The following is a 25,782-nucleotide window of genomic DNA, read 5'->3' as shown; positions in this document are numbered from 1 at the left end:
GAGAGCTAGTGAAGAGAGGGAAGAGAGAAAAATCGGTTGACAGATTGTTCGCTAGAAGCAAAAACGCCAAACAAAAAAAAGACAACTGCGGTCAAAAGTGGTTTGTTCGTGGCACGTCAGTTCGTCAGTGGCTTAAGTGAAGCGAAAGTTTCACTCCATGTTACCGGCTCACATCTCTCTTTTTAATTTCTCGATTTCTGACGAAAATGAGTAAATTTTAATGCACGTGCACATAGAGCATTCTACGTGCGTATGTATTGCGTGTACGTACACGAAAATAAAGTGAGGTTAAATTTTGTCAGCCAGCAAAACCAAATGGTGCGCTAGTGTGCGTACGCGAAACGTCATAAAGCTCTATTGGGAATACCACTCAAAAAAAAGTTTTATCGAATGAGCGTGCAAATAGTATCGATCACTTTGACAGCAAAATTTAACTTTGGAGATGTGAGCCGCCATTGCAAGTTGCGCCAGCTCGATACACTAAAAGAAAAGTTTACGATGCTATCAAGTGGTTCACACTTTAATCTGCCCGGTAGAATTTAGCCGCCGAAATTGCATGAAGAAACATTAAGCAAGTTTTTTTTGAAACCGCCTTGAGTCAGGGGTATTAAAAAACACCCAAAAAGCAAAAACTGAAAATTTGGTTTATTGGAACTTTAAAAAAAACTCTTCTAATTTTTCGATAGTTGTATGAAAGTTTCGGATAGCTTTTAATTACAATTACTGGATGTGATAAACAATTTCAATGTTTTTTTTTGTTGTTGATAATATCTACAGTTTTTATTACAAGTAATGATCCAAATACATGTTCGCAAAAAGTGAAATGTAGCCAAGGTACAATATATTAACGTACGCGCACTCACGCATCTACAGACACACTTTAACACCGCGCTGAGGTGGCATCCACAAAAGGAAGATACTTTCTTTCCTTTCGTTTTTTTTTCTCCTGTGCTTACGCCAATATCATTTTAGGAACAAACTAATTTCTACGGCGGCAACCCGATCGCAGATTTTTATCTTCTCTTTACTTTTTCATACAAATAACCAATCTTTGTACAGAAAAATATCCTCCTTTTTGAACACCTGAACCCTCAAAAGATACACATACACACACACGCGCGCGCGCACTGCTGCTGCTGTTACTAATTACTTTCATTCGCGAGTCAAAATTGATGGGATCAAAATTAAAGTGTGTGCTAGTATAAATTAACCTCTTAGTACAACTACTTTATGTGTGTGTGTGCGGTTGGGTATGGTTTGGGAACGAAAACACTAAATTCTACTGGTCATTTTCACACTACACTAACTTTCTTCTAACTCTGTCTTCACAAATAAAACTGGTGCTCGCAAAACAAGAAAAAAAAAACTGAATAAATGGTTATAAAAAGTGGTTAAAAAGTAGCTTCTGTTTGATTTGTGTTTTGTTATAAACTGCGCGTGAGAGAGTGTGTCGGTACGATTAGGTTGTTGCTGTTGTTCTTTGCCTCAAACAAACACACATTATGTTGTCCTTAAACGCTATAATACACCGATTAGTGAGAGGGGCGGGACGAAACGAATCTTCCACAAGAAGATTCTCGCAGAGACCGACGTGGTGGCGCTTACTCAAAGTCCGAATCATCGTCGTAGTTTGGTTCGCTCTCTTCCGACTCGCTGTCGACGATCTTCTTCTTGGACTTCTGCGGATGGGAGAGAGGAATGATTTAGTTTGAAAAAAATCTCGCACCATTCGTGACTCAACTCACCTTCTTGGGCTTGTCGTCGTCGCTGCTGCCGGCGCTGCCCTTCTTGCGGGGACGCTTCGGAGCTGCCTTGGCGCCTGCACCATCGTCCGTCTTGGGGCCCAGTTTCCGCTTGGCGGCGGCCGGTTTCTTGGCCGGTGCCTTCACCGGGGAATCGTCGCCACTGTCGAGCGAAATGGCCTCGGCCGGAGCGGCGCCCGTCTCCTCGATGTCACTGTCGTCGTCGATCAAGCCCTGCGCCACACGGCCACCCGAGCTCTGCCGACCCTCCGGGTTGTTCTCGAACAGTTCGTCGTCCGACTTGTTGAAGTTGTCGTCCTCTTCCTCCTCGTCGTTGAACGAGTAGTTGATTTTCTAGATAAATAAAACGTAAATCGTTAAAAGATGCCCTCAAGTTTTTTTTTCTTAACTTATTTTTATTAGGTCCTTTCAGGTGCTGTGACCAGGTTAGGACCGAGGATCAATAGTACACAAAATAATGAAAGAAAAATAAATAAAAAACCGGAACTGATTTAGATTATCAATTTCTCGTGCCATGTGTCAGCAAGTGTGCGATCACGTCAATCTGTTCCTCGGGTGTCTTGCACTGCCTCAAGCGAACTCTGTATTCTCGGTAAATGGACCACAGCTCCGACTCGCTGTACAGCTTCGGTTCGCCTTGCTTCTCCTTCGGGGTTGCACCGGCGCCGGCGCCAGTATTATCTGGACTTTTTCCTGCGGGACGAGGATGCTTTTCTTCCGTCCCGATGGACGGCACCGCTCCAGGTAGCGGAGGAAAATCCGCCGCGGTGAACGCGGCTCCAGCCGGAGTCTGTTTGTCCTTCTTCCATGCTGGCGGCTTCGGCTTGGACGCCTGCTGCCTCAACTGGATGAACTGCGCACGTTTGGGACAGCTGCGGTCCAGACCCTCATGAGATCCAGAGCAGTTGGCACACTTCTTGGCTTGGGTCACGTGCTGTTCTTTGTTCCGGTAGGCCACCCACCGGACGACCACTCTTCCCACTTTCTTCACCTTCATACTCAGCTCCTTGAGACTGGTGTGCCCCTTGGGGAAGAGCACGATGAAAGGCGTCTCATCGATGGCGGGAAGTTGCTGCTTCCGCTTGATGGCGTGTACTGCCAAGGCATCCAGTTGATGTTCCGTCTTGAGCAGCTCCTTGATTTTATCCGGTTTCACGTTCGGGAGACCTCGCATAACTACCCGGTGCGGTCTCGCACTGCGCTTTCCGTGCGTGTAGAACTGCACCTTGTTCTTCATCAGGTGGGCTTGCACCGTATCAAAGTCGTCGCTCGAGAAGCACGTAATTTTGGTGCCGTACCGCGTCAGTTTGTGTTCCGGCTGGACATCACATGACGACATCACCTTCGCGAGGCTGGCGAAGCTCGTGTTTTTCACCACCAGCGGCGGCTGCTTCTTCTCCCCGGCCGATTTGCCGGGTGCTGGTACCACGGGGGTGGTTTTTTTTCTGCTGCTTGGTTCGCATTGTTGTTGTTGTTGCTCTTCTCCGCTAGCGGGCTGAACTTGTTGTTGCTGAACAGTTTCTCCACTTGCTGGCCATCACCGACGTTGATCTCCTCCTTAGCCTTCCTGCGCCGAACCTTGACCACGGGACGAAAATCGCCCCCGTCCTCTCCTCCTCCTTCGGAGTCTTCCACCACCATGCCTGTCACCGCCTGCTTTTTGGGTTGGAACCCGACCGGTTTCTCCCACACACTTTTCTTCATGGCCGCGTTCCAGTAGAACGGCCTTCCGTCCTCAGTTCTATTCTCCGTCCACTCACTCTCCACCGTCGCGGCCGCCGCCATGGCCGTCGGCGAAAGTTAAAAAAAAAACACCGTCAAAAACGCGCTAAGCTCCAATCAAAGGACACACGTCTGCTCTGGGCGAGCTGTCAAACTGGAATGATGCCCCACAAGTTACGCAATGATGCTCTTACCTTGGACGCCGCTCGCCGTCCGGATTTTTCGCGAACTGGAACGGCCACTTCTACGCCAAATTCGTCGCCGCTGGCTTCAGAGTTGAAGTTATCCTCCTCGTCGGACGAGCCTGTCTTCTTCTTCTGTAAGCACAAAAAAAAAAATGTCAAATTCAAACCTTCCCGCATCCCTTCTCCACTTCTTCAACTCACCCGTCCCTTGCCGGCAGCGGCCTTGCCAAAGTTCAGCTTGGTCTGCTTGGTGCCGTCCTTTTCCTTTTTCTCCTTCTTGACCTTCGGTTCCTTTGGTTCTTTCTTCACCTTGGCGGCCGCCGGCTTCTTGCCCTCGACCAGGGCATCAAACTCATCCGCACCGCCCTCCGCGCCACCCTCGCCCGGTTCCTTCTTCTCCTTCTTGACCCGCGGATTGACCGGACCGGCGGCGAGTTTCTCGTACTTTTTGAGCAGTTCCTCGGTCACCCTGAACTTGACCTCCTCGCCCAGCGCGCTCGGCTTCGTTTCGTCGATGGCGTTCTTCTTGCCCAGCGTTTTGACACGGCCGGCACCGCCCTTGGCCGCAGCGCCCTTCAGCTTCTTCTCCGTGCTGATGGCATCGAGCCGTTCCTTCTCTTCGACCTCGTCCAGCTTCTTGGCCAGCGCGTCCAGATCGTCGGTCCACAGCACTTCCGACGTTTTGGCCTTGATTGCGGACAGCTCGGACAGTTTGTTGTCGCGTTGCTTCAGCAGCTCGTTCTTGCGTTCGTCCGTCAGCATCCACATGGACATTCCGAGCAGGTAGTCGAACTTCTTGACGTCGGTCAACCGCTGGAATGCCTTCTCCGGATCGACCGGCTTCTTGGCCGCCGATTTGCCTGGCTTGGTGTCCTCCTCTTCAGCGCCTTCTTCTTCCGGCTCTTCGGCCTCCTCATCTTCCTCCAGGGCGACCTTACGCTTCCACTCCTTAACCGGATCCGGTCGGTAGCCACGCTTGATCAGCTCGTCGATCATGACCTTGCGCTTCTTGTTCTCAACCACCAGCGTGCGGTCGCACTTCTCCATGATGAACCGAGCCTGGTCAGTCAGCCGGTCTGCTTCAGCCTGCAGCATTCCCTCCAGGTAGGCCTTACGCTTGTGGTAGTAGTCGAGACGAATCTTGTAGTACTCGTGGAAAATGTCGTTGGCATGTTCGTAACGGCGCAGGTAGTTCTTGTCGTCGAACGCGTGCATGCACGTGGTCGAGATCGAGCTGGTCAGTTTGAACACCCGGTGGAAGCCACCATCTTCGGCGTACAGCTTGTCAAACTCACCCGGCAGGAACGACACCACAAACCGCACCGTAGTGTCCGTGTTGTACTCTTTGTAGTCCGAAATGACCGCCTTCTGCTTCTCCGATCCGTGCAGCAATGGCTCGAGCGTGTTTTCCTTGTAGACCTGCGTCCAGGTTCCGATGGGCAGTTCGGAGATTTCGATCTTCTGGTTCTCCAACAGTGACAAATTTCCCACAGTCAGGTATTTCTGGGGGCCGACCACTTCAATCGATCCACGGAAGTTCTTGTACCACGGGTGCAACACCTTCGGCTCCTCTCCGTTCAACATCCGGCGCAGGTTGGCGATAATGTCCCGCGGGTTGTGCAGTGGAATCTTCGTACTCCAGCCCGTTCCAATACCTTCCGAGCCGTTGACCAGCACCATCGGGATGATGGGCAGATACCACAGCGGTTCGATCTTCTGGTTGTCGTCGTACTGGTATTCCAGCAGCGGATCGTCCAACGGGTGGAAGATCAACCGGGTCAGCGCGGACATCATCGTGAAAATGTAACGCGGACTAGCGCTGTCCTTACCACCGGACAAACGCGTACCGAACTGACCACCCGGGTACAGCAGGTTGATGTTGTTGCTGCCGACAAAGTTCTGCGCCAAGTTGACGATGGTCGAGCAAAGCGACTGCTCACCGTGATGGTACGCAGACATTTCCGCAACGGACCCGGCCAGCTGTGCGACCTTTACCTCCCGCTTGTCGTTACGCTTGAAACAGGTGAACATGACCTTCCGTTGACCCGGCTTCAACCCATCCAACACGCACGGAATCGAACGAACGTTGTCCGAGTTGGAGAACAGAACCAACTCCAGGTTGATAAACTCCTTGTAGGAGATCGCCCGGGTGGTCTTCGTGTACAGGTACCGTTCCGGCAGACCGACCAGCTTGCGGTGTCGATTCTCCTCCATGTGAGCCGTCAACCATTCCTTACGCTGATCGACACACTTCTTGGCAAAGGCCATCGTGATGGCGTCGTCGTCGGTGCTGGTGTCGTACGTGAACAGGATTCGGTGACGTTCCATGTTCTGGAAGTACTCCTTCGCCTCCTTGGAGGTCGAAGTACCCAAACCCTTATAGTACTTGATGTTGTAGGTGTGCGAGTTGGCCGTTTCGGTCTTCCACTCTTCAAACTCTGGCAGCGAGAAGAACGACAACTCTTCGCCGTTCTTCTTGGTCGCCTTCACAATCGGAGTGATAAACTCTTCCAGGAACGGCAAACGCAGCAGTTCCGGCCAGTTGGTGTGGATAAAGTTGATCAGCAGACCCTTGATGTGAGAACCGTCCTGATCCTGATCAGTCATGATCATAACCTTGCCGTAGCGAAGTGTTTTCAAATCGTCGATCGTAAGATACTTCTTCTTGTACTGCAGACCAAGAATCTTGATCAGATTGTTAATTTCGGCGTTCTCCAAGATTTGCTTGTGCGTGGCTTCACGCACGTTCAACAGCTTACCACGCAGCGGGAACACGCCGTACGTGTCACGACCCACAACGCCCAAACCGGACACGGCCAACGTCTTGGCGGAGTCTCCCTCCGTCAGAATCAGCGTACAGTTGAGCGAGTTCTTCGTACCGGCATCGTTGGCATCCTCCAGCTTGGGAACGCCCTTGATCTTGGACTTTTTCGAACCGGAAGCCTTGTTCAACTCAGTTTGAGCCTTGAACTTGGCCCACTGCAGAACCGATTCGACGATGCCACTCTTGGACACGGCCGTGATGAACTTCTCCGACAGGGCGCACTTTGAGCCGAAGCTTTTGGCCTGCAGCGTCATGTTCTCCTTGGTTTGCGAATCGAACGTCGGGTTTACGATCAAACAGTTAATAAACACCCACATGTGATTCTTGACCTGGAACGGCTTGATGTTGATGCCGCCCTTGTTCTTCTTCTTCAACACCTCAATCAGCTGCTTCACGATCATGTCCGTGACGTAGTCCACGTGGCGACCTCCCTTGGTCGTAGCAATCGAGTTGACGAACGACACCTGCTGGAAGCCCTTCTCCGAGATGGCCACCGCAACTTCCCAGCGCTCGTTGGCGTTCTCGTAGCACACCTTAATCGGCGCACTAACATCTTCCTGCTGCTCCTTGACGTACAGATCGATGTAGTCCTTGAAGTTCTTGATCGGCAGTTTCTTGCCGTTCAAGTACACGGCGACTCCGCGCGTCGACGCGGCCACATCGAACGCACGACGCGACATCAGTCCCACGATATCATCGTCGAGTTTTTCCATCTTGAACTTTGTCAAGTCCGGCGAGAAAGTGATTTTGGTGTAATCTTCACCGCTGGCACCCTCCTTGATCTTCGGCTCGGACGCCTTGCTCATGTTGTCGCCCCAGGTTTGCTTGAACGCCTTCTTGTACTGCTTCGAAGCGGTCTCAACAGTGAACTTGGTACTGAAGATGTTACACAGCTTGGCACCGTACCCGTTACGGCCGCCGGTAACCTTCTGCTCCTCGTCGTTGTAGTTGGACGAGGTAAGCAAATGGCCGAAGATCATCGTCGGCACGTACATCTTCTCCTCCTTGTGCATGACCACCGGAATGCCCTGGCCGTTGTTCCAGATCGAGATCGTGTTCGTCTCCTGGTTGATGTCGATCTTGATCGCCGTCATCTTCGCGTCACGCTGCTTGTTGTCGGCGGCGTTCACGAGAATTTCGTCGAAGATCTTGTACAGCCCGGGCACGAACGTAATCTCCTTCTGGATCATCCTGTTCGCCTCCGTGTCGTAGATCCACTGCGTCTCCTTGAGCTGCTCCACCGAACCGATGTACGTGTCCGGACGCAGCAGAATATGCTCCAGCTGGGACTTTTTCTGGTAGATCTTCTCGATCGACTTGCCGCCGATCTTGGGGCTGGCGGTCGCCCCACTGCCATTCTGGTTCGCAGCGAAGGCTGCCTGTGGGTGACGGAGATGGAGCGGGGGGAAAAGACAAAAGTTAGTAACTTACTAAACATATTGAGCCACGTTTATTACGAAGCGTCGCGGGGAGTTGGTAGTTGTGAATGGTAAAAGTGTGAGAGTCGCCCTAAGCAAGCGGTGCGACCAATTGGCATAAGAAAGTTAATTTTTATTTCTAATTATCAATTCAAGTACAGTCAAGCCACATATTCGGAACACTTATGGAATAATTTTTCAATAGCATGCTAAATGCATCTTTTCTGGCGACCCTACTATTTTTATGACCTTTATTTGGTCATTCTCTTGCTATTTCACTAGTAATAGTAGTACTTTTAAAACAAAAAACTGCATCTAAAGACTATTTCATTCAGAGCAGCAAAACACTGCCTCCAAATTGCCTGTTCTATAATTGTGGGATGTTATTGTGCCTCCCACAATTGTGGAACAGCTGAATTTAACTGATATTTTTACAAAAAAAAAAAGTTACAGACCATTCATAAAACATAACTACACAGCAAATTTTGGGTTGCAATTTCAGTTAAATAAACAACTGAATGTGATTCAGTAATCTTCACATTTGCTGAAATTCGAAAATAAACAAAAAAAATACTGAAAAATCAGTAACTGCATATCTGTCAAACTGAAATGTCATCATAAGAAAATCATTGGATGTTCATCAAGAGAAAAAATCCGAAGGGAGCATGGCTCTCCTCTCTCGCGCACGAAAGATCGGTAAAAGGAATCTAAAAAATCATCATCTTGATTATTCGGCAGAACATCTTGTTCACTATTACACTTGCAAGTGTAACGTCACACGTCGAAAAACGACCTGTCACATTTTGTAGATGGGCAATGTGTGTAAATAAAGTGAAATATATGCTTTTAAGTGGTGCTGACAAGGATATTCACAAAAAATCATCAGCAGATTGATTTTCTTGAAGAATTTCGGGAGCGATTTTCTTTTGCGTGATTTGCCTCCTCTCTCTTTCGCGGGTGAAGAAAGTTCGCTAGCGAAATTGTTTTTTTTTTTGCGATTATTCCATCCGTGCTTCTGACTTATTGTTTGGATGCTGCCGAGAAAAAATCCTCTTTCAAATGTGTTGTTGTTTTTTTTTTAATTTTGTATTGTGATCTTTAGAAACGCAGGTAAGAAAATTGTTAATAACAAATGCCTCGATGCTAACCACCTGTTTTTTTCAGGTTTGGACGATTGATGAAATATATGAATTAATAACAGTATTTTAGTGACAATCAAAATCAAATTTTGATAACTGAAATACCAGCAATGATTGCTGAATCTTCAGCAAATGATCTGTCATACTGCCACTGAATTAATGCAAAAAAATACTGAATTTTCAGCAAAATAATTCTACAAAATCATATGTCAAAGTGACAAATATCAGTTAACTAAGAATTCAGTAAAATCTAAATTACTGAATCGTTTACTGAAATTTCAGTAGATGAAAATTCAGTAAAACTTTACTGAATTTCAGCAAAAAAAAAAATTGGTGTGTATGAATATGAACTACACTGAAAAAAAATTATACACGGTAAAATTTTTTTTGGTGATTTTTTATTTCACTTTTTGTCACTAAAACTTGATTTACAAAAAAAAAAACACTATTTTATTTTTTGATGTTTTAGAGGACATCAAATGCCAACTTTTCAGAAATTTCCAGAATGGGCAAAAAATCTTTGACCGAGTTATGATTTTTTGAAACAATACAGATTTTTTCAAAAAAACGAAATATTGGTCGCACAAAATATTCAACTTCATTTTTCGATGTAAAATCGAATTTGCAATCAAAAAGTAATTTAGTGAAATTTTGATAAAGTGAACCGTTTTCAAATTATAGCCATTTTCAGGTAACTTTTTTTCAAAATAGTCGCTGTTAACAGTCAAACCGTTAGTTCAACAGATCAACGAATTTTGTCCGATATCATTACATTATTGATTGATCGAGACTCTATGGACAATTTGACATAAAAGAATGCCTAGTATTCTATATCAATCAAAGTTTATTGACAGCATTACTCTTACTTAAAAATTGCAACTAACTTTAACATCAAATAGATTTGGAAAGGATACAGATTTATTTTAAATGCTAATGCTAAGCAACAAATCAATTGTACTATCCTGAAGTCCCACCTAAATCCCACATTGTGATAGTGAAAAAGTCACAGAAGCAGCGGTGTCTTGTGCAATTGTGATATTTTCACTATCGGAGAACTACCTACTTCACGAAGACAGCTTATCGATCAACGCTTAAGCCCTGGGGCTGCGGCAAAGCGAGTTCTCGTAGCATGAAGTGGTGTCCATAGTGCTTATAAAAAAGAATGTATACCCAAATTTAAACTAATGCACTAGGATCAAATCCTGGGTGCTGAATAGTGGTTCGCAAAACGGCCTCAATTTTGAAGTGTCAAAGTGGAACCAATTTACTGTTCGCCAAAAGAAGAGAGTATTGTAATCGATTATTAAAAATTGTTTTGTTTTTTTTTTAAGAATGAAAAATGTGTAGCTTTTGATTACCTAGAATTGAAGTCAAGAAATCTTAAGAAAGTTGAAAGTGATATTTTTTTAAATTATGAATGGAAGTTTTTTATGGAGTCGATGCGGTTGTATCCATCCAGAAGCTGTCTTAATCGTTTGGTTCGGTTTGAAAACCTACTGGTTTAGTGAAAATCTTCTCTGTTTGTTGGATCAGCTTCGCTATTATTAGCGATGTTTAATTGCTGGATCAGGAAGAGCTGCAGGATTCCAAAATCAGCCAGGGAATTTATCTGCGACATCGCAGAATGCCACTCTCACCGCAGTTCTTCGTTACTCGTAAAAAATAAAAATCGTTTCTAACCGATCGAAACTTGAAAACACACACAATTTTCCAGCAAAAAAAATTAAAAACTAGACAAAATAAAACACATACCGTAAACTGGGGTGACTTTGATAGCCCGGGGTGACTTTGATAGGTTTTTCAAATGCCCGTCAAATTAATATCTAAACATTTTTGAGAATTTTGAGTATGTAAGCATTAAGGGATAGCGTATTATCGAACATATATGCAAAAATGTGACTGTTACATTGGATGTATCAAAATTAGTGGCCAAATCATATTTCTATCAATGTCACCCCGGGCTATCAAAGTCACCCCAGTTTACGGTACTACTGAACATAAAGCAGCTCATTTATCAGAGAGAAAAAAAGTCATGCTTGTGCTCAGGGGTGCCAGGTTGCCAGATAAATCTGGCATTGCCAGATTTTTTGAGCGCCAATTAGAAAAAAATAATTTTCTGTTTCTTCCTCACGTTGTTTTATTGACGTATTTTGTTTATTTTGTGAAGCTATAATGTATAAAAAGTGAAAATACACAGTTTTTGAACAAAAAATTGCTCATTACTTTGAGAAAAGTGGCTTGCCAGATTTTTCCCAGATTTTTTGCCAGATTTTTTACTCTTCAGACCTGGTAACCCTGCTTGTGCTTGAACAGCCTCCTACTTTGTAGATGTAAACAAAGTGGGATCACTCGAAAATCACGTTACGCATTCTCTCTATTCACCCAGATCAAATCATGCCCCTTGACTTTACAAGGCCCAGGGAATTTTTTGAATTTTTAGAATTTTTAAATTTTGAAATTTTAAATTCTTGAATTTTGTATGCCTGAGTTGTGTTTTTCATTTTTTGGATGAACAAATTAAAAAATGGTTTGGGTTTTTGAGTTTCTGAACTTGAATTTCAAATTTAGAACCGAACCCAGGCTAACTGGGTGAGAGGCAACCACGCTTACCCATACACCACGGGTCACTGGTATCAAAATTGCCATCCTGAGAAAATTAGCCAGCAAATCCGCGCCGTCCGTAACAACCCTGTTTTAGGCAAACTCTGAAATGTTGAGAGGTAGCTGGGGAGGCCAGGTATTGTTTTACACCTCGAGTTTGGTCTAGGAGGCTAATCTGCCCATAATTGAAAATTCGGCTATTATGCCAAAGCAAGTATTCCGATAAAAAACGCGTTTTAGTGTTTGTCACAAAATCTTCGTTAAGGCAATTTTCCATAAGAGTGGCATATTAGCCGTTTGGTTTTTCGCATCGGCAGCCAAGTCTAAACAATATTTCAGTAAAATTCAAGTTCCAGAAGATGCGTTGGAACATCCTCTACCACCTGGTGCTAATATCTCGATTTTGACAAAAGTGGATATTAGCCGTTTTTTCAATGGTGGGCAGTAATAACAAAAATAATTTTTGAGCGATTTGATAGCCTTCCCTCATTTAGGTGAGGAAGGCAAAAAGCCGTGGTGTTTCTTTAACACCAGAGATATTTTCTTTTAAGCTTACAGGAAATAAAAAAAAATTCAAAATTTGAACAGTAACCGAAATTAACGAATTTTTATGCACGCTGATTGCAAAACATTAAAAGTAAATCCAGCAGCAGAACAACGCGCTGAGTTCATTACCTGGGCAATGTTTGGCATCGAAGCAAGCTTTTGCCTTGCCAAGAGTCAGAGATTCTCTCTTTGCAAATGAAACGACTGGGGACAAGGATTGCTTCGATCAGCACAGGTCAGGGTTTGTACTGAGTGTGGGATGAAGGGTAGGAAGAGGGGCAAGTAAAAGTGAGCAAAAAAAACAGAAAAGGTGAGACGCCGCCGCGGGAACAACGACACAGCCAAGCGCACACAAACACACACAGCCTGTGCTAAGCTCACAGCAGATGGGAACAACAAAAATGGCGGCATTTGAAAAATTCCGCCGCAGACATCGGCGGCTGTCTGTTTTCCGAGGAAAAATCTGATGAATCAATTTGAAAAGAAGCGGAAAATTATTTTTTTATTGATCTTATTTACTTTATCAGAATTCCCATTTTAACGATATTTCCCAGCGTTTCCTGGATTTCATTGATGTCGCCAACAAAATTTCCAAGGGCAAACAAAAAAAAAACGGGCAAAACCGGTCTGGAAAATGGACGAGCTGCAATTTTCATCCCTTTGTTGGTGGACCTGCCGGCGTCGCACCCCCTTTTCCCCTAACCACCGGCTGCCGGTTCCCTCCCCTCTCACCCCAATAATCACCATCCCCTAAATTTAAGACCGAGCTTTTTCCTGCTAAAATCCACAATTTTCCACCAAAATTCGCCACTTACCCTTATGTCCGTCATTTTGGGGTCCAAGTAGGCGCTGCTGGTTGCCAAGAAATGCGCAAAAACGGTCCTCTTTTCTTCCTCAACCCACAGAGACGCCCGACGCCTTGCTTCCTCTCTTCCGAAACTTCCTGCCCCGAGATCCGGATCAAACGCGCACAAACACACACAAGCCGGAACACCGGGAAATTCGCCGAGGGCACCTTTTTTCGCAACCGGTCGCGGGGACGCCTCCTTCAGAGAGCAACGGGATGGTGGCGGAAAAAAAAAGTGTCAGAGCTTGCTTTGCGGCGACGGCGACGACCCAAGTGCACTTCTCTTCTGCTTCTGGCTTGACAGCGACTGTGCTGTGTGCGAAAAGAAAACGACTGTTGCTGCTGTGAAAAATTCAAAAGGCGGCTAACGGACTGACAAGTGACAGAAGGTGTTGACAGTTGCGGCGGCGACGGCTGAATTTGCGCGCGCGCGTTATTTTACGAGCCGCCGGGGCCCATGAAGCAAAAATAGGGTTGTTGCAACAAAAGAGGTGTGATTTTTTAAGCATCTTTTTGTGAGATTTTCATTGTTACAGAACAACATTTTTTGCTGTTTATCCGTGTGTTAATTCAACAACGTTTTGACATAGAATTTTGATGTTCAACAATTTTTTTCATTGTCAAAAAGGTGGGTGGTTAAGCGTCTTAACAACACACAAAGAAAAAAAACTGTAAATATAAAAAGATCGTTCGATGGATTAAAAGTTTGCGTTGGTGAATATTCGTAGAAAGTTCAAACTTATTAATTTAAAAGTTAGAAAGTTGTTGATACTACCATGCATTTCTGGAACAAACGTTGTATCGGTAAAAAAAATTAAGGCAAAAATAAATAACATTTAACATTACAGTGATGATTTTTGAAAAATGTTATGAATTTTATTTCAATATTTTAATAAATATTAAAACCTCGATTAAAACAGTATCCAAATTTTTAAGCGAAGATGGCGTTCAAATGGTGAACGTCCGAAATGTCAAAATCGCGCAGTAGCACCAACATTAGAAAACAAAATGTGGCTGTCATGGCATGGCACACTTTTTTCGTAATGTTGGTACCACTGCGTAATTTTGACATTTCGGGCGTTCACCTTTCGAACGCCATTTTCGCTTAAAAACCTGGATACATATATGTTTTCGATTTTTTGTCTTTAAGAGGCAGTATTTGTAAATATTACTCGGTTTGTTTTAGAAGTCGTATCGAGGTGCTCCGATTTGGATGAAACTTTCAGCGTTTGTTTGTCTATACAGGAGATGAACTCATGCCAAATATGAGCCCTCTACGACAAAGGGAAGTGGGGTAAAACGGGCTTTGAAGTTTGAGGTCTAAAAAACATAAAAAATCTTAAAATTGCTCGCATTTCCGTAAAACTTCATCAATTCCAACTCTCATAGATGCATTCGAAAGGTTTTTTGAAGCACTTCAAATTGTGTCATAGACATCCAGGATTGGTTTGACTTTTTCTCTTAGCTTCTGCAAATTACTGTTAAAAATTGATTTTTTTAAAACCTTAATATCTTTTTGCAACAGCCTCCAACACCCATACTCCCATAGGTCAAAAGATCGGTAATTCCATGGACTATAAGCCTACGGTATTAATTTGTTGACCAATCGCAGTTTTTCTCATAGTTTTTCGATTTTTCTGTATCAAACATTTTACAACGTTAGTTTTTGCCCTGTAGGCCGCACGCACGCTTTCACGTAAGTTAGAAGTATTTGAGTTGTCATTTTGATTTAAAAAAATAATTAAATCAAACATTTTTGAAAAAAAAAAACAGGTCGTATTTACCCTATGATACGTCAAATGCTGTAACGTCAAATCACTGACGAACTGACGTGCCACGAGCAAACCACTTTTGACCGCAGTTGTCTTCTTCTTGTTTGGCGTTTTTGCTTCTAGCGAACAATCTGTCAACCTTTTTTTTCTCTCTTTCCTCTCTTCACTACACGGAAACTAAAATCATGGTTTATTCTATATGGCAATTGCACATAACTTTATTTTGAACTAGCGTAATAAAATATATAGATTGTCGATTTAAACATTATATGTTCCACACATAATTTAGATAACAAATCTTCATAGATTTTATATGCGCGTTGCACATAACCGAGTTTGTTTTCTGCTTATTAAACGATATTATTCTCGCAAATAAACTTTGTGAGCACCGCATATAAGTTGTATGTTCACGATAGTATAGATTTTTGCAGTATGCTTTTACACATACAACTTATATGCAATGCTCACAGAATTTATGAGTGCATGCTCAGCATGCTCGAAGGTGTGCATAACCACTCATAAATACAACATGGCGAAGAACTGAACAAAATCTGTTTGCTCGTGGTTTTGCAGAAAAATAATTTCTAATTTTCTAATTTATTTCAGTGTAGCTCTTTTTTTTAGATTCGCGCCAATGTTTACATGCAATGTATTGTTGAAGTCATCATAAACTGACACACACTTTCGCCGAAACGAACAGCGCGCTCCAAAATCGTGCTGAGTGCATACTTTTTTGAAACGACGCAGATTGCAAATTGAAGCATAGTCGCAATATCGAAAACACGTGTGGGAGGGAGAAATAGTTCAGCGAACCTGAAGGTAGATGGAGTTGGTGTTCGCTGGAGAATTTGCGGTCAGAATTTCCTCACCAATATGTATGCACGCAGAAAAATCAATCTGGTTTGAATCAAAAAAATATTTTGTTGTTTTAACTTGACGATTTTTTGTTGAAATAACCCTCAAAACCGATCTAAACTAGGTTGAAATTACTTGCTGTATTTTGTCAAACTCTTTTGGAAATAACAACAAAATTTTTGATTTGATTCAACCCACAACGGCGTTGAATCAACTTGACTGTGTTTTTTTATTTAAATGAAAATTATTGTGGTTTACACGTGCCCGCTATCTGTCAAAATGTTGACTTTTTCTCAGTGGGCTGATAGATTTTTTTTTCGTTCCGTGCGGCGAGGTTGTACAAATGGATCCGTGGCCTGTTTATCCGAGCGCTTCGCGGAATACGAAAAGGTTGTGCTCGAGATTCGGGTTGATTTCCAAGCCACCCAGAATCAGGCCGACTAAAACTCGACAATTGAGATACAAAAGCTGCCACCACCAGAAGTTCCTCAGCGTGCATTTGCAAGATGCAGAACCAACCCAGATTTATCGTAATTCCCCAAGATCTTAATCAGCGAAATGGCTCATGGTCTCACGGGCCAAATTTGCTACAACACTTGAAGGAGCAGATGGAAATTATTTGAAATTTTCAATAAATAAAAAAATGCAAACATCAATAAAATACAATTTTATTTTCAATTCAACATTTTGTTGATTCAATTCAATGACTAACCTTAATTTGATAAAAATCTTGAGTTGTTTCCACAACGAAACCAACGTTGATTCAACAAAATTCTGATTTGAATGCGCTTTCTGTCAAATTTTGGTCAACAAAAGTGAGGGTTGATTTAACAAAACAGCTGCTTTGAAACAACGAAATGTCTCGATTTGAAACAACAAAATTGGAGAGTTGTTTCAATGCAAAAATTTTCTTGATTATATTCAACAAAATATTTTGTTGAATCAAACCTCATACAGGCTGATTCTACAAAATATTTTTCTGCGTGTGGGGTGGCACGTCAGTTCGTCAGTGCTTATCCTTTTGAAAACCAACTTTCCCCTAATCCCCCAACCTTATTCCGCACCCGCACCATCCTCCTTCGAAGGTTTCCGCGTCCAAGTCCTGGCTGCGGCCGCGTTCGGTTTGATTGTCGTCGTGGACCATCACTTACTATCACAACACCTGCACCTAAACGTTTGTTTACATTTTGGACTTAGGCGTACACGGTTACACGAGAACAACAAAATGAAAGAAATTATACAGTCGAATTAAAAGTTAAAGCTTTTAAATCAGTTAGCAATGAGATTTTCAAAAACTGCAGCAGTAAAAGTTTTCATTTTCAAAACAAGAAAAAAACTTTTAATGTAGCAAATTTTGACCACCTTTTATTTCAAGAGTAAGTTACTTTTGTCAGTACAGTAATATTTTTTTTGTGTGCGGAAATTGTCGAACAATGGTGTTGTAACGTCAACATCAGTTTGACAACTGATTTTGACGGTTGAGTGCTTTTTAATTCGAATACGTTCGAATTAGTGAGGATTCGAATTAGCGGACATTCGAAGTAGCGAAATTCGAATTAACGAATCCGCTCTGTAGGACCTTTTTAAAGAAACTCCAGATTTTGACCATAACTTTTTCTCACTGTGCTCTTTTAAGCCCCTGCAGTCGCTTTGACAGCTGATCCCTCCCTTGCAGCACAACAAAAACAAGACCCTCAATGTGTGTGTGTGTGTGCGTGTGCGGCTGTTTTGTTTCTCCCTCTCTACCTCCCGCGCGACTTCCCGAACGCGCCTCACCCAGGCAGAGTGAAAGGGAACGAGCGAGTTTCAATCAGTCGTCGCAAGCCATCAAACCCAAGAGGGCCGTCGTCGTTTTTATTTTCATTTTCTGCGCTCCGTGAAAAAGTGCAAAAACACGGTTCCTTCCCGCCTGCTCGAGGACGAAGGACGACTCTCCCTGCGTATCGAAGCGCTGGCCGATTCGAGGGACTCGGAGGAAACGCGAGAGGAGGTTTATTAAGTGGCCAGATTTCCCGGAAGGAACCAGTTTCGCTCGATTTCCAGCAGGTTCCCTCGTTTTGGTGCGTGGACAAACCTTTCCCCCCACTCCCGGAAGAAAGCAGCAGAAACAAAGATGGAGCGAAGCATTGGGTAAGTGGGTTCCCACCTGGTTGTTTTGGTTTGCGACACGAAGGAACAACCTGCCGTGGCTGGAATGGGGGTAGGAGGACGATTCCAAAATGGTCCTTTGTTTTGATTGATTTGAGCGCATCCATTTTGCTGTTTTCACTACGCACCCCGATTGCTGCGATTTTGTTTATCATTTTAAGACGTTTTTTTTCCTTCAAATACAGACGACAGGGACCGATGATGTCTCCGGGGATGGGCCGACGGCCGGGTGGGATGCCACCACGGGACAGCTACCAGCCACATTCGTACCATCAGCAGCAGCAGCAGCAGTCCAGTTCACATCAGGTGAACAACATTCAGCAACAGCAGCAGCAACAACAACAACAACAACAACCAAGTCAATTCCAGCACTCCCAGCATGACGAGCTGATACGATACATTCACGAGGCTTGGAACTCCGTAAGTAATCCGGGAAGGTCACCACCCTCTCCCTTCGGAGGGGTGCATAAGGAGGGAGGGGAGGCAACACTTTTGTGCAATCGAAAATTGCTCAACAGCTTTCACTTTTTTGCCCGTCGTCGCTCGATTCTCCACCGCAGCTGACGATTTTAAGTAAGCAGCAGCCATCAGAGCAGAGCTCTATTGTGGAGAGGACGAGTGACGACGAGTTGGACGAACTCAGAGGTGTAACAAACAAAATTGCAACGAACGGCCTAAATGTGGGGGGAGATTCCGCGCGCGATCGTGGTAAATTGTTCGCAGTGTTGGGCGCTGTCGAATCTGGTGGAAGGATAGATTATGTGGCACACACGTTAGTTAATGGATTGCCATTATAGACAGCGACATTCAGAATGAGGGTGGATTGTTTCTAGGGCACACGGCAGATGAGTAGCAATGATAGATGGGTACGCTCTTTTGGGGACAATTTGATCAGATTTGGTACTCGCGACATTTTTGGAGGATTTGGTGTAGCAAAAAGTTTTGGTCCGTCGTTGAGCTCCCCGCCACAAAACCGGCTTGGAACGTCCCAACGAAATCCTTTGCTCGCGTCGACAGACGACAGAAGATGATCTGGGACAGCACTAGAGCGTCCCATTTCCCGGGGTTTAAAATTTCCCGGCAAACGGGAAATTTTCAACAAATTTGAAATTTATCAAAAATTGTTCTGATCCTGGTTCTGATTTATATTTTTCAACAAAATTGTATAGAATAGCAACTTAATTGGTCAATGTCCACACAATTGCTTTTAAATTTATCAGTTGGGGAAAATATGATAAAAAATAATATTAATATATATATATTTTTTTTGGAGGGTGATCCAGCCGCACATCGTTGATGTCGAAACCTCTAAACTGGGCCCTCGTCCTGTCACGTCCGTCAGTAGTCTTGTCGTACATTACAACTAGAATCAGATCTGCCATTGAATTAGTACACTTTGACCAAATAAACACTGACGCTGTATGGATCTGACTCTAGAATAAATGCACAGTTGTGTGTTATTCATAAGTCCAAAATGTTCAATTATTCATATAAGTCCAAATTTTCATTTGCGGATAACTACCTAACTTGAATTGAATACAAGATTTAAAGCAAGCTATCCGAAAGCTACTCTTATCTCAAATCCCCGACATTTTAATTAATTGCGAAAAAAACGTTTAAAACCTGTCTGGCTTCTTTTAAAAAACAAAAAAAAAATAATAACAGTTCATATTTTACAAGTCGTGAATTGAAAAAGAGACGACCATTTGATCGTCGGAATTCCAGTAGATCCTCGATTCGCAACAATGGTCGATACAATCATAATCCGACAACCGTTAGTTCAACAGATCAACGAATTTAGTCCGATATCATTTCACTATTGATTGATCGAGACTCTACGGAAATTTTGACAAATCAGAATGGTTTTTATGCTACTTGAATGAAAATTACCGATTCTGATAGAATTACTAAATTCACTCTCAATACTAATTTTGTCCCTCAATAACTAAAGGCAATAGTTAAAATCCCAAATTCTACAAAAACTAAATTTTTAAGAACCCGCATCCTTACCTGACACCCACATTAAGATAGGGAAAAATCACATATGTAGCGGTTCATTGTACAAATGTGATATTTCCACTATCGAAGAACCTCCTTGTCTCGATGACAGCTTACCGGCCATCGATTAAGCCCTGAGACTGCGCCAAAGTGGGTTCTCGCAGCATGGAGTGGTGTCCATGTGTAAAAATGGAAGCTTCGGCAATATACTGAACACTTCGATTTTAATTCCACATCGAATCAAATCATACTCTTTGCCAAACAAGCATCAAACCTATGACACTCATTATGACAAAGCCCAGATTGATTTGATTTTGATGTTTTTCATGGCAAATATTTATTCCACAACAAATCTTACTGGTTTGAGCTCATGAATAAATAGATAGGCATTGAATTTACCGTAAAAAACTGCTTTTAATTAAATACCATTTTATGCAATCACAACTCAAAGTTTTCAAATATTTGGAGCACTCAGAAAAATATTTTGTAGAATCAGCCTTACGAGGTTTGATTCAACAAAATTTTTGTTGAATATAATCAACGCCGAATTTGCGTTGAAACAACCCTTGATTTTCTCAATTCCACAAAAATCTTTTGTTGTTTTGAAAAAGTTGCTTTGACGTTTAGCGTTGATTCAATAAAAATCTTGATTTTCAAATCAACAAAACGTTTTGTTGATTCAAATATGCCTTATTTTTCTGCGTGAGTGAAGTTTTGAAATATATTTGCCTTTTTCGGGCACCTGTAATTCTGTAATTTCGGAATACATTCGTCCGGCTTCAGCTGAAGATTCATGCTGTCCCATGTTGCATGTTCGAGTGTAGACCTACGGAAAACCTTGCCGCGAGGAGAGGTGAGTGAGAAGTACACGAACCACCTACGACATAATTCCTCGGGCGGCCCAGGTCAACTCGAAGTTACCCCAGGCACCCCCAGTGCAGGACACATTGGGGGTAGAAAGTGGATAGAATTTTCAGTGAATACAATAGTTATGACAATATAGGTTCATATAATCCTTATTTCTTGATCTTACCTTTTGACACTATCAAACCTAGCAATATTACTATTGCATCTTACCATTCCCTTTTGGTAGTGTCAACTTCAAACCTTCATCCATTGTACAATTCCAGAGCAACATTTGAAAGGGGCGGTACGACATTGCTCTTACGGCCTTTCGTCCCATTTAAACGCGTGTAATGAAAGGCCGTAAGAGCAATGTCGTACCGCCCCTTTCAAATGTTGCTCTGGAATTAACGCAGAATTTCCACTATATCCTTCATGCGGAATCGTCGTCTACTTTCTTCGCCTTATTATCACTTAACCACGACGCGATATTGTTCTCACATTTTTTGAGCTTCTACGACCGATTGTTATTCACGCACTTATAAAAATACTTGTTCTGTTTCGCGGCTTTGTGAAAAATACACGTGTGTTGGCTGATACAATGACTTTTTCGGTCATCGTATGCTCGCAAGGTACATGAAAAAGAAAAAGAGAGAAAAAATGGGATAAGTACAATGTAAAATAAAATCGAACATTGAATAACAGACTAACACAGAAAGAAAGAATAAAGAAACCTTCACAACTATCAACTTGTAACGAGAAGCTTACTAGAAAACAACTGAAGTTGTGAAATATGGGACAAGACAAATAAACTTGAATAGCTAACATATATAATAAAACAGTTTGAACGTACCTTTAATCATATTAACAGTTATGCCCAAATTTCTTACCAAATTATTTTCAGCAGTTACATTTCTAAAATAATGTATTGCGATTCCAATTTAGAATAATTGAGTAGTTAAAGTTTATGGGGTTAGAGACAAGTTATAGCAATAGAAAAATAAATAGATGGATAGATTTTACTAAATTTTGTCTTAAAAGAATAGGAAAAATCTAGCTTGTTTTTGAAAATAGCCAATGCACCAAGAGCAAACATACAGCATGTCACGTTCACACCATATGGAGTAAATGTGATAAACTATATGTCCACATTCGGGGCACCACCTTTTTCAGAATATAGGAAATGATAGAAGGAAGACCCCATTCTGTATGGTGGAAGATTTCTGCAACACCTTGGACTCGGACCAGACATTTTGTCTGAAATAAGAGAGAAAGACAAATATTAAATTGTGGTATTATCACTAAATCCTATCATCCTTTCACCCCCCAAGACATGGTCTATCCTTCGTGCCTTCGTGTCTTGGGTGATGGCGAATTCTACCTTCTTCAATGATCTTCGGACCACCTCCAACTAGAATTCACAACAGGACCTCCCTCGGCTCCAGTTTACAACATGACAGCGACGAGAACACAGCCGAATGGGAGTTGACAGTATCAAATGCATGCTATACCCTTTGCTTTGCTGGATACTTTGCTTTGCTGAATACTGCCCATTTGCCACATTTGCCTTTTTCGGGCACCTTGTATATAATACGAAGTAGTTTTTTAATGATTCAGCCTAATAAATGACCCTCTTTGAGAAATTTAATGAAACCAATGCACTACCCCTGATCGCATAAATGTCCCATATGCATTTTCATCGATTTCGAGTTATTGATGCAGTTTGGTTCAAAATTGTGTGCTCTTTCGAAAGAGCCTATAACATCCAGTACTTTGTTCTAGAAATCAGGAGGAAATCCAGTTTTTTCGCGAAAACTTAACACGTAGCCTTATGTATGGGACAAACTTCAAATGCGTATTTCTCAGCTTGCTGTTTTTGCATATGGGACATTTATGCGAACATGGGCAGTGCAGTTTTCATCCAATTTGGTCATGGTAAAAAATCGAAAAAAAAATCATTTTTTGGAACTTATTTTTGATCTTGGCGGAAAGAGTTACTTTTTTTCAACTGATATAACAACAATTTTCGTTTAAAAAGATTACCAAAATTATAATAGTTAATTTTCATTCCATAAAATCGTAATTTGTGTTGCCCCGCAAATAAATAAGATTGAATATTATTTTTTTCATAAAATTATTTTTATTAGGTCCTTTTCGGTGCTGGGACCTGGTAAGGACCGAGTCGGCTTTTGTAATTACATTGTTCTTAATGCTAAGAGTAATTACAGAGGATCTTGTGTGTAAATGTTAGTGGGAGGGTGTTGTGGACAGAACCAGTGCGCGGAGTGTCCCCACCTTCCGCACGTCGCTGGCTCACAAGTGGCTGCCAGTCTGCCACTTTGTGACGCAGAACAGCGCGTCGATGTTTTTATGTTTGCTGTCAAAATTACTGTTGTGCCATCGTCATTCTATTTCCGCGTCTTAATAAGAATACACACATTTTATATTTGTTCTAACAATCGCGTTTTATTTGCGTATCGTGCGCTGATTCCGTGGACCTGCCGTAGGTTCCCACGCGACATCACGTCCCGCGCACCGGATACGACAGAGGGGAGCCGATTACCCGCGGCCTACTCGGGGTAGCAAATTGAATTTAATGAAATAAAATTAAGTTCTATAATATTTTTTTTTTGTTAATGGGCAATTCCATGTCAAATAGGAAATCGGTTGTACCCGACCCTCTCTGATTTCAATGAAATTTTTTAGACATGTTATCCTACGCTTATATAAGCCATTTTTGTGTATATGGAGCCAGTTACACTCGATAATGACATTTGAGAAGAGCGTAAGTGTTTTAAATATTTTTGTATTTCGTAAATTAAATATTGCTGTATCTTGAAGCCGTTGCATCGTATCAAAAAGTGGTCAAAGACAAACTTGTAGGAAACTTGACGGACTTTCCGAAAAAAATACACTGAAAGAAAAAACAGGCCACTTTCATGAAATTTTTTGATTTTTAAGTTTAAAAGTCAAATTTGAAACTGAGCCCACGATTTTTTTTTCGCTAAAATTTTTTGTGAAAATAGCCTAAAATGTTACAAAAAGACTCACGAAAAATGCAGGATGGAGCAACTCGCCTAAAAAAATACAAAAATCATTTACTGAAACTGTTTTTTTTTTTCAAAAGTGCTCTAAACATCAAGATTTTCAAAAACCGAACATGAGAGTCGATTTTCCAGACAATTTTACCATTGTTCTAAGTCCAATCCTTGTGAAGTTACAGCGGTTTTAAGAATAAAAATGTTGAAAAAAGAGGTTTTTTGATGGTTTTTGGCAATTTCTATATGACAGACTTGATTTTTCTGTCTCGAAAATATTTTTACCGGAAAGCTCGTCCAATTTCCCATAAGTTTGTCTTTGACCACATTTCAATTGGATGTATGGGCTTACAGATATAAACTAATTTACTATCCAGGTTACTATATTACACTGAAAAAACATTATGTTTTCAGTTATGAGCAATGTAATTAGCTGGTGCCCGTTTTGGGCAGCTCCGATTCTTGGTCGAATGGACGCCACCGCAATTGAAGCATTTTCTCGTTGATTTTGTTGCAAGCTTGAGTTTTGTGCTTACCTCCGCAGGTTGCACAACGACTCTTGATGAAACAGTTCCTTCAACCATGCCCAAACTGCAAGCAGTTCGAACATTGCGTCGCGTAACGGTGCACTGGACGATAACGTTCCCAAGTCACGATAATGTTGAAAATTGTCCGAACTGCTTTCAGCTCAGACGGCGTTGTCGATCCTTTCTCGAGATGAACCAGGTACAGTTGATCACGATACTTGATGTCCTTGTTGTGTCTCGTCATCTTGAAGACTTCGATCACGTTCACCTTAAGAGTTTTGAGCTCTTCTTTCAGCACACTCACATCCATGTCGTACAGGCCTCGGAGGACCTGTTTCATGGGGCGTTTACCTGGATCGTCATGGCTGTAGTATTCAATCTTTGTGTTGTTCAGGAAATCCCGAACGTAGTTGTAATCCTTTCTGGTAGGTAGCAGAATTTTGCACCAGATTTGACGACGATGTTTTCCTTCTTGCTCACGTCCACAGGGAGGGTAGTGAACTGGTTTCCAGAAGAATTTTGAGCGTCCTTGCTCAAACTGCCTGGCTTTGCAGGTAGCGCTTCGGCATTCTTTAGCTTCTTCAAATCTGCCGATCCTGCAGGTGAGGACCGCCTCTTTTTCTTGCCGTGAGGCATTTTTGCACTTTTTAGCACTTTTCAGGAGCTAGTATCTAGGAGTACCTTACTCGTTGGTATGATTGAAAAACTATACAAAAAAATCCTTACTCTGTTAATATTGAACTCAGGAATTTTATACACTTTTCCTTGGCGTCGATGCTTGAAAGGCACACCGGCGACGTTGTCAAAAAATATTAACACTGATCATTCTTTCCTCTCCCTTACTTTCCAGATTACGCAAGACAAAAGTCAAGCTCCGCCAGTATTCTACAAGAGCGTACCTGAGCCGAGGCTCGCCGGTTTTACCCCGTTCGATCTGGAAGGCTGGTGGGGCCGGCGGCTTGTCCACAACATCTCAACCCACGGCCACCAGTGAGCTGCTGCTGCGGCGTGCTCGGGACAAACACAAACACAAATACACACACACATACACTGACACAAAACCAGGATGCATATTGAAGGAGAATCGGGGTAAAATGGGACAGGGGCATGCAAAGTTAAATTATGGCGACACGAACATTTTTACACTCTCACACAGACAAGAACAAACAAACACACACTGAGACAAACAGGACAGACAGCAGTAGATTCATTCTATTTCATTCGATTACTGATTTGGAGCAACAGCAGAAAAAAAAAGAAATCTTTTCGTCTTACGTCGGGCATTGGCTAGGCTATATATTTTTTTATTAGAGTTTCCACGTAATGCAACAAATTATTTTAAAAAAACGTAGAAAATCAGTAATGGAGAGAAGTCTCCAACAAAACACAAACAAAAAAACACACACAAAATTGTAACGATTATGTCAGCAAAAACATACCATGTCCTTTTACAACAAATTGATCAAAAAGTTTAAACGAGAAGTAATTGTGAATACTGCAAAAACAAAAACAAACAAAGTGAAAACAATAAAAACAGATGGTTTTTCGTTTTTTTA

General features: G+C 42.5%; 2 protein-coding genes across 2 annotated transcripts; one reads left to right on the top strand and one right to left on the bottom strand.

The window, feature by feature from the left end:
• Positions 1-947: 947 nt before the first annotated feature.
• On the bottom strand, positions 948-13,380 carry LOC120427581 (DNA topoisomerase 2). Its single transcript, XM_039592461.2, has 5 exons — positions 13,014-13,380; positions 3,872-7,873; positions 3,680-3,802; positions 1,746-2,096; positions 948-1,679 (listed from the first exon to the last, which is right to left on the bottom strand). Exons 1-5 carry the CDS (start codon positions 13,026-13,028, stop codon positions 1,602-1,604), a joined length of 4,569 nt encoding a protein of 1,522 aa, XP_039448395.1. The 5' UTR covers positions 13,029-13,380; the 3' UTR covers positions 948-1,601.
• A 4,090-nt stretch (positions 13,381-17,470) lies between these two features.
• On the top strand, positions 17,471-25,782 carry LOC120428483 (GATA zinc finger domain-containing protein 10-like). The gene is made up of 3 exons (XM_039593497.2): positions 17,471-17,802; positions 18,006-18,240; positions 25,077-25,782. Exons 1-3 carry the CDS (start codon positions 17,786-17,788, stop codon positions 25,218-25,220), a joined length of 396 nt encoding a protein of 131 aa, XP_039449431.1. The 5' UTR covers positions 17,471-17,785; the 3' UTR covers positions 25,221-25,782.

The sequence above is a fragment of the Culex pipiens genome, chromosome 2 (genome assembly GCF_016801865.2).
Source record: "Culex pipiens pallens isolate TS chromosome 2, TS_CPP_V2, whole genome shotgun sequence".
NCBI classification, from domain to species: Eukaryota; Metazoa; Arthropoda; class Insecta; order Diptera; family Culicidae; genus Culex; species Culex pipiens.
Note: the sequence above shows the minus strand (reverse complement) of the source record. Positions and strands in the feature narration are given on the sequence as shown.

Coding starts and splice junctions, on each gene's coding strand:
- LOC120427581 (XM_039592461.2), bottom strand. Junction 3,803..3,871: donor CCGCTGCCGGCAAGGGACGG/GTGAGTTGAAGA, acceptor TTGTGCTTACAG/AAGAAGAAGACAGGCTCGTC. Junction 2,097..3,679: donor GACGGCGAGCGGCGTCCAAG/GTAAGAGCATCA, acceptor TTATTTATCTAG/AAAATCAACTACTCGTTCAA.
- LOC120428483 (XM_039593497.2), top strand. Junction 18,241..25,076: donor TTCACGAGGCTTGGAACTCC/GTAAGTAATCCG, acceptor CTTACTTTCCAG/ATTACGCAAGACAAAAGTCA.